The 8,958-nt window shown below is 59.6% G+C and overlaps 1 gene segment (V, D, J or C); it reads right to left on the minus strand.

Annotated features, from left to right (window-relative positions):
• Positions 1-871: 871 nt before the first annotated feature.
• On the minus strand, positions 872-8,540 carry LOC123368496. The segment is given in 4 exon segments: positions 872-1,413; positions 6,383-6,739; positions 7,221-7,595; positions 8,013-8,540. Coding segments are annotated over 4 exon segments (1,158 nt in total).
• Between the last annotated feature and the right edge of the window lie 418 nt (positions 8,541-8,958).

Raw genomic sequence — 8,958 nt, forward strand, 5'->3', positions numbered from 1 at the left:
TCCCAGCCAGCCCAAAACCGAAACTAAAAAACCTCTCCAGCCGGCTCCATCCCTTTGTCCAGCTTCCCGGGCAAAGGTGTTGACTCCTCCTCCCCCTGCATGGCTCATGTACAGGCTCACGTACTTTCCCTCACCTAAAGTCACCCCCTGCTCTCCCATCCCCCATGCAGACAGTCCCTACTGCATCATAGGGGGCAAGTGGGGCAGTTGGCCCCGGGCCCCGCAGGGGCCCCCACGAGAATACAGCATTCTATAGGATTGCAACTTTTTTTAATGAAAGGGGCCCCTATAATTGCTTTGCCCCAAGCCCCCTGAATCCTCTGGGCAGCCCTGCCAGGAGTGCTGGGAGAGCTCTCTCCCTGCGCTTGCACGCGACCCCACTCGAACACTCACACACTCACACTCGCACATCAACGTGCTGCCGCGGGAGTGCTCAGAGGGCAGCGCTTTGAAGTCTCTCGTGTAGCCGTAGCCTGAGTCAACACTTAGCAGCTTAAAGCGCCTTAACGGGACAGTGTGGCCGCACTCTCTGTAAACCACCTCCACAAGGGGCAAGGGAACGCAGTTCCCAGCACTGGAGCCTGTCTACACTGGCACTTTACAGCACTCAGACTTGCTGCACTGGGGGGGGGGGTGAGTTTTCACACCCCTGGGCGAGAAAGTTTCGGCGCAGTAGCTTGCCAGTGTAGCTGATACGGGTACAGTCAATATTGATAACTTCACATACAAAACTGATACAGGCATCTGTAGCCCAAGGGCCAGTGCGCTTCAACAGCAGCCCTGGGAACGACAAGTTGAGGACTACAAACTGCAGCATGCTGGGAGAACGGCCTGGTTCCTGCCGGGAGGCACCCGCTGCCGTCCCCGCCCGGGGTCTCTGCACTGACTGGGCTGGGAGCACGGAGCAGGCTGGCAGAGGAGGCTGCTGGACTGTGAGCCTGTTCTATGTTCTTTACAGAATAAAGCCTGTACCTGGTGGTTTGTCTGAGTGGGTCTGGTCTGAGGTGAACACACTGACACACAACGCAGAGCACACACAGGAGGCTCAGGCCCAGTCCCCTAACGTTGTGTAAAGGGTCACAAACAGGCTTCCCCGATCTCGAACCACCTCATTCTGGGCCGGTGAACGGGGGCGGGGGGCTACACATATAAGGAGGATATCCACACTTAGCAATTCATAACTTTCCCAGTGACGCCGGACATGACGTGCTTGGTACAAGTTCTCTTGCAGTTGTAGCACTGTGGCAACACCAGTGCTGTGCACGGTCACACGTCGATCACACAGCATCACAAGGGGTCAGTTTGTTCTCTCCTCTCCGAGTGGCTTGCAGCTGGCTCTGTCTCCCCAGCACCGGCCGTGGTGAGTGCAGGACAGTCAAAAAACGGACGTGTCTCCATCGAGAGGGGGGCCACCTGGAGGGAGGAACAGAACGGGAATGAGGCCCCTGCCTGGGGACCCTGTGAACACCCCAGGCTCAGCCCCACTAGCTAAACTCCCCACCCTGCCCAGGCCCTGCCACCCACAGAACAGACCCTGCTGGAGACGGGGAGAAACCACCCCATGGCCTCACCCAGGTGAGTGCCGGGTTCTGGGGGGCCCGGAGCTCGCTGCCTGCCCCTGTAATCCCGGGACACACTGAGCTCAGACCTGTAACTGCCCCAGGCTGGGTATTGGGGAAACAGCCCCCCTGCCTCTGAGCTGTTCGTTAGCTCTTCCCTCCCCAGGCCAGAGAACCAGGCTGCCAGTGTGGTCAGGTACTGGCCCCCCAAGCGCTGATGGTGAGGGGTGTGGAGAGCGGAGATATGTCCCACGCTGGCTGGTAAAGGGGAGAGTTTAACGCGTCTCTCCAGAGAACTGACTCCAGCGCCGCTTGGAAAGGGGGCGGGTGGGGACAGACAGGGCTGAGCTCACACAAGATGCCCATGTCCCGGCTCTAGTATTAAATCCCATGCACCCGAACGAGGAAGCACCAGGCCTGGGCCAGGAATCCCCCAGGGCTCGTAATGTGTTTGTAACGGCTGAGCCCAGGAGGACCTGTTGACAGGTGACTGTAGCTCAGCTACCCACTGTGAGGAGGGGATCACCAGCTGCTCCTTATGTAACTCCTTTGGGGTCTAGAGAGCATGGCCCCTTGAAATCTTTTTCCCAAGGGGGAGGGGGAGAGTAAGAAAAAGGAGGGAAACTCCAGGGGGCAGGGCTGGAGCTGGAGGGAGAGAGAGGAGAAGCAGCATGGCTGGCCCTGGAGAAGGGAGCAGAGAGAACCTGCCGGAGGCCTGAGGAGGACAGGCCCGATCGGGGACAGCCCAGGACAGGAGCCAGGAGGAGCCCTGTGCCGGGGGGAATCACCCAAGAAGGACAGGCCGGAGCTGGACCCAGGATCACAACTGCCCGGAGCTGCCTGGGGCTGTGAGTACATAGTGCTACCATGCCCTTCACTTTGCGGTTGTAAATACGGGTATGGACCTTTACCCTCCCCAGTATTTCAGCTGCATCTAGGCTCTCCTCAATCTCATTTGGTTCCATCTCTTCTGGGAACCCCACCACCAGCACAGCTTTGGTTACTGGGATTCGTGCCCCTCGGCACAGGTCTTCTAATAATCCTCTCTCCATTTTTTTTTTTTTTTTTACTGAGATGAAAGTCACTCAGGAGTTTCTTTTCTCTGTGAAGAAAAAGCCCAAGGTGCGCAACGTAGGGGTGTGGGTATGTGTGTGTGTGTGCTGCAAATCCCCGTACGGGCCACCAAGTGTAACTTTAGCGCCCTCGTGGCCAAGATGGAGTCTGCTCTGCAGGCAGCTCTGGCCAAGAGACAGCGCGCGCAGGAACGCAGCAGGAGAAATCCTTTCCACCCCAGGGGCACCTGTTCCAAACCCCCCAGAGTGAACACACACCCCCCCCAAGAACATGATGAGGAAGGCTCAGTGCAGGCAGAGAACCCTGTACCCCAAACAGCCACTTTAAACCCAGATGCACTTGAATTCGTGCCTCAAGGACCCATCATCTTGCCTCCATGTCCGGTGGTGTCACCTCAGCCAACATCTGACAGCCAGCCTAGACGTTCCTCTAGGGAAGGGAAGCCCAGGTGTGTGCTGACGTATGATCGTTTAGGGGAACCCAGTGACCTACAGATTCCTGGGGTGCCATGGGGGGCGAGCTGCCTCATGGGAAACCTGTTCCACCCCTCGGGGTCCTGTGGGATAAATGATGGGAATGCTTCTGACGAATGGGGGCCCTGGGTCTCCTGCTGGGGATCCATGGCTTAAAGTTGCCTACCTTGATGGGGACATCAAGGATTATTTCTTTTGGGGGGGGAGAGTGTAACCCCTTTGGGGTCTAGAGAGCATGGCCCCTTTAAATCTTTTTCCCAAGGGGGAGGGGGAGAGTAAGAAAAAGGAGGGAAACTCCAGGGGGCAGGGCTGGAGCTGGGGGAGAGGGGGAAGCAGCATGGCTGGCCCTGGAGAAGGAAGCAGAGAGAACCTGTCTGAGGCCTGAGGAGGACAGGCCCTATCGGGGACAGCCCAGGACAGGAGCCAGGAGGAGCCCTGTGCCGGGGGGAATCACCCGGAAGGACAGGCCGGAGCTGGACCCAGGATCACGGCTGCCTGGAGCTGCCTGGGGCTGTGAGTACTGGGGCTTGTGACTCTGCACTGGGAATAAGGAGGGAGGCTGTTAGATAGTTAAGTGGGGAGGTGGCTGCTCTGTGGGGCTTTGCAGAGAGCGGCAGAAGAGGGCACCGGAGGGGTTTGCTGGGGAGAGTTCACTGGCACCAAAGACGACCAGGAGCCCCCAAGACTCACCACTGGACTGGAACTTTGCTCAGGCCTCCTGAACACTGTGTACAGACACATTGCTCAGTGTCTGCCCCTCCAGACTGTGCTACCACTGGGTCCGTGGGGCCTTGGTTTGAATGCAGCCTGTTTTACTGCTCCCCCTATATTTCCCCTTGTTGCTTTTCTCCTCCCAGCCCTCTGTAAATAAATATCTCCCTTTGTTATGTCCCTTGTAGTTTTCCTGTGGGTGTGTGTGTTCACTCTGGGGGGTTTGGAACAGGTGCCCCTGGGGTGGAAGGGATTTCTCCTGCTGCGTTCCTGCGCGCGCTGTCTCTTGGCCAGAGCTGCCTGCAGAGCAGACTCCATCTTGGCCACGAGGGCGCTGAAGTTACACTAATGCCAGGGAATCCTTCCCTCCATGGGGTAACGGGGCGACCTCCCTGCCCCAGGCTGCTGTGGGCGATGCTGGCACACGCTGTATTTACGGCTGCACAGGGGGTTTCATTCTACACCTTTGCTAAAGTTCCTGTGAGGTTTGACCTCCGAGGTGACTTGTGTAGAGTCTGGGCAGGATCCCTGCAGCGGGGGAGGAATGAACCAGAACAAACAAATCTCTGGCCCTGGTGTGAAAAGCTCCCGGCCCCACTGACGGAGCAGGGCTGCCGCCGAAGGTGCTGACAATCTCACCGCGCTCTGCGTTGAGCTGTACACAGGCTAGGGACCTGGAGAGCCATGTGTACGGGGGGCAGGAGCTCACGAGGACAGCGTGGGGGTGTATCAGGAGGGAGGTGAGTGTCCCGTTTGCAGGGTGTCTGGATCTGGCCAGGCACGTCCACACAGCAGCCGGGAGGGGTCCGTCCCAGCGGGGACAGACAGACGCGCTGGGGCCTAAAAATAGCTGTGTGGCCATGGGAGCTCGAGCCAGTCACCCGAGTACGGCCCTGCCTGGCCCCTGGGGGCGCACTCGGCGCTAGCCTGCCCCCCCACCTGTGCTGCTGTGGCCACACGGCTATTGTCAGGCAGTAGCTGGAGCAGACTGAGTGCGTGTCTGTCGACCCGGGCTGGGCATGGCGCTTCCCAGCAGCTGGGCACACCCCTGCCAGGCCCCAGGAGCTCCCCAGTGCAGTGCCGAGTCTGTCACCGTCCCTGGACACGTGTTGTGGGAGCGTCAGGGGACAGCTCAGAGCTGCCCCAGAACTTGGCGCTTCCTGGCTTTGTAGGGTTCATCCTGGGGTGGGGTGGGGGTGGGGGGGAATCCTGTGTAACCAGCCTTCCTATCTCTCAAACAGATTGTAGGGTTGTTTAAGGACTTTTCTGTGCCTAATGCAGTCACCGAAGGGGGGAAGGGGTGGGTCAGAAGTGGTGCTGTGTGGGCATATGGAAGGTGCGGGAGATGCTGGAGGCAGACAGTGGGGGAGGCTGATGGTGCTGGGGGGGGGGGGTCAGTGTGTTGGTCTTTACCCCCTAACTCCACCCAGTGGTGCCGGCCTTGTGCCGGTGAGGGGAGCCCATCCAGTGCTGCGTCTGGTCCCTACGCCTGCCACAGCCCTCGGAGCAGACGAGCCCCCAGCACCGGAGCTGGGAGGGAGCATCTCTGCCCCAGGCCCCCCAGCTGCTGCTGCTCCCCAGGCGTGAGCTGGGGCTCATGGCATAGATGTCGCCTCACAATTTCCCGCCCAGTTTTCCAGCCAAGGAGCACTGGGGCGGAAGGGGAAGGGGGGCCCTCTTCTGTGAGGGCAGCCTGGCTACTGCTGTATGGAAGCCATGGGAGAAGGTGGCCATCTTTGGTCTGGGCAGCCTCATTTTCATGTGGTCGGCCATCTTTCCTGAGGGCAGCCGGTAGATTCAGTGCCATTGGAACAACAGGGGACAGCAGCCATCTTTACTGTGGGCGGCCTGGCTAGTGGAAAAAGTGCCGTTTCTAGCTTCAACCCCATGAGGTGACATCAGTCCCACTGTGGGGCTTGGGGAGCAGCAGCTCTCTTGAGTAAGGGCCAGTTGTGACTATAAGAGCAAGGACTGGATACACCATTAATTGCTTTGCTTAATTACAGCTAAATGTCATCACCTGTCCCTTTGCCGCTAGTTCTCCCTGGGGTTTAGTCATGGGAAGGAGACAGACCCAGCTGTTATTAGCAAACGGTGTCAACAAAGGTCAGAGACTTTAGGTAAACCCTTCTCAGAGGTGCCGTTCCCATTCCCGAACCAGATCCCAGATTTAGCTGAAATTCCCTAGACAATTCCTGCTTTGCCCTCAGACCCTGGGCTGCGAGTCTGGGGAGGACACACTGTTCCTCCTGCGAAATCATGAGGGGGAGTCCCTGCCTTAAGTGGGAAACTGAACCCAGTTTAACCAGAGGGGCTGCTGCACCCGCCCATCAGTTCTCTGCAGACCTGACACCCTCTTTCCCCAGCGCTGGGGGAACCTGCAAGCAGCCAACGGGCAAGTCCCCAAACGATCCAGGAACCGCCCCACGCGCTGGGGACCGGCCGAGAAGGCTCAGCCCAAAGCGACGCTTCCTCTGGACGCTCCAAGTGCCTGAGAGCAGAGACCTCCTCAGCCACAACCACCCCAGCGTCAGCGCGGCGCTGCCCGGCCCCGCTCGCTCGTACCTCGCAGCTCCAGCGGCCCAGTGGATTTTCCTTCAGGCTCCTGCAGGGTTTCATGTTCCACAGAACACCGGTACTCTGCCCCGTCGTCCTCGGGCAGCATGGGGGTGAGGCGGAGCTGGGACATCACGAAGTAGGATTTCCTGTCTGGCGCGGCTGTGGGGTCTGGGGTGTCAATCATGTGGGTGTCCGGCTTGTCTAAGCACCTGAACTCCGACTCTCCCCTTCCCCGTCGGTACCAGGTCACGCTCAGCTCCTTGGGGTAGAACCTGGATATTTGGCAGCTCAGTGTGACCTGCTCCCCGGGGGCCAGGACCTGCGGCCGGGAGATCTCGCGAAGAACTGGAGCTTGTGGTGGCTCTAGAACGTGTGGAAATTGCACATCATAGCAACAGCACCTGAGGTCTGACACACGCCCCCCGTCACCATCTGGTCTGACCTGGCTCCGTGTCCCCAGCAGCCTCTGCCAGGCCCTCCCCTCACCCAGCGAGAGCTCCCCTGAGCGACCCCTGTGACACCCACAACCTCAGGGGTGCTGGGGTTACCCGGGAGAGGGGTCAGGAGTCAGTGTGGGGCCACAACTGCCCTCACGGTGGGGGTCAGTTGAGCTCACAACCCCTCTGCCTGCAGGCGTTACGCAAACCTGCACACGCAAACAAGCCAGACTGCTCCAGTCACCAGCGAGCTCAGATGTGTCACCAGATGGTCAGAGGAACCCAGGGCCACGTTCCCCAGCACTCGGCACCAACATACCGAGCTCTCCTGGGAATCTCGCCACTTACTCTGGTGCCTAAATGGGAGCTGAGCTGAGCAGTTTGTAAAAGGGGCCTTGGAAACTGACCTGCCACGTGCAGCTCCCCAGTGCGTCTCTCCAGGGGGATCTCTAGGGTGACGTGTCCCACCCGGCAGATGAACTTGGCCCCCTGGTCTCTCTGCACCGAGGGGGTGAAGCTGAGTCTCGTCTCCTGCTGGAAGGTTTTTCCGTCCTGTGTGTGGGGAGCTCCGGGCTCGATTCTGTACTCGGCAGAGTTTTCTAGAGGAACCAGGATGTCTCCCTTGCTCTTTTCCTCAAAATGAGAGCCTGTGGTTGATCTCTGCGTTCTGAGCCAGGCCACACTCAGCGCCCCGGGGAAATGTCCCGTCATGCGGCAGCTCAGGGTGATTTCCTTCCCCGCTGTAACTGACTCGGGTTTGGAGATTTCTGACACGGCTGGGGCTGAGGAATGAAACATCCAGAGACAGTTACAGGCCCCGTAAGGGGGAGACGGGGCCTGGTGGGAGCTGATCCCCCCTCACTTCAGACAGGAGAAATCTGACCCCTTATTTCCCATCACCATCTAGTATTGGTGCAGTACCCCCAAGGAAACTGAGGCACACCCCATGTTAGCAGAAGACAGTAAAACTCGTAAAACTCCCATGCAACATTACCAGGTTAATGCTCCCTATTCTGTCACACCTGGTACCCCATAAAATCACCCCGTGTGTGACACTGTTACCCCCCGACCCATCGGCGTCTCCAGCCGGAAAGGGGGACGAGGAATATTAGCTCCCAAAGCTCCTTCATCCCTCAGGGACCCCGCGGGGGGCAGCGACTCTTGCTCATTCCCCGTCCGACCCCAGGGAGCCCCCTCACCTGTGTCCTCGGCTCTGATCTCTCTCTCGATCGGGGGCTCTTGAGGACTTTGCTGAACGGACACTCGGACTCTGAGTCCCAGACGGTTCAGTTCCCGGCTGGGGATTCTCCAGACGCTGGTAGCACTGAACGTGAGATCCGGGTTCTCGCTGTAGTCGGTTGGTTCAGACTTTTCCCAGCTTTTCCCATCCCAGCTCCACTGGATCCGGTGAATCCCCCTGGGGTAAAAGTTCTGGAGCTGGACGGCAAACGGCACCTCATCCCGGGGCTCCCAGTGCGGTAACACCTGGATCTCAGACACCTGTGGCTGGGCTGGGGGGGACAGCAGGAGCGTCGGTGACAGCAGGGGCTGGGGAGCTGAGGGATTTACCCCACATTGGGATCCCATAGCGGGAAATCTCTGCCCTGGTCACTGTGTAATTCACAATCCTTTGTCCGTTTGTTCCTCCTGCTTCCGACCCCCCTGGGGAACCAGAGACTGGGCAGCGGAGCGGGTGGGGAGCTTAGACCTCTGCTTGTTCCCCTCAAACCTCCATCCCCTCCCATCCAAGCCCCCCATCACCGAGGGGAGACCAGGGACGGACTCCAGCCCGGCAACCTCCCACCCTTCACTCTGGCTCAGCTGGGCGGGGGGGCAGGTAGAGACCTGAAATCAGAGCGACACCCCCCCCCCCCCAGCCCGGCTCCCCCAGCCCTCACCGGCGACGTTCTCAGCGAGCAGAGAGCAGCCCCAGGCCCCTCAGCCCCCGGAGACCGAACGCCTCTCGCCCGGCGTCTCCTGACGCCCTGCAGGCCCAGCAACCCTGCAGGCAGGACGGGATCCCCCCCGGAGGGGGAACTCAGCCCTGGAGACCATAGGCGCCAACTTTCTCCGGCACCAGTGGGTGCCCGTGCCCCTCCACCCCTGGCCCCACCCCTGGCCCCACCCCCATTCCAACCCCAGCCC

This window comes from Mauremys mutica, chromosome 4 (genome assembly GCF_020497125.1).
Source record: "Mauremys mutica isolate MM-2020 ecotype Southern chromosome 4, ASM2049712v1, whole genome shotgun sequence".
Lineage (NCBI taxonomy): Eukaryota > Metazoa > Chordata > Testudines > Geoemydidae > Mauremys > Mauremys mutica.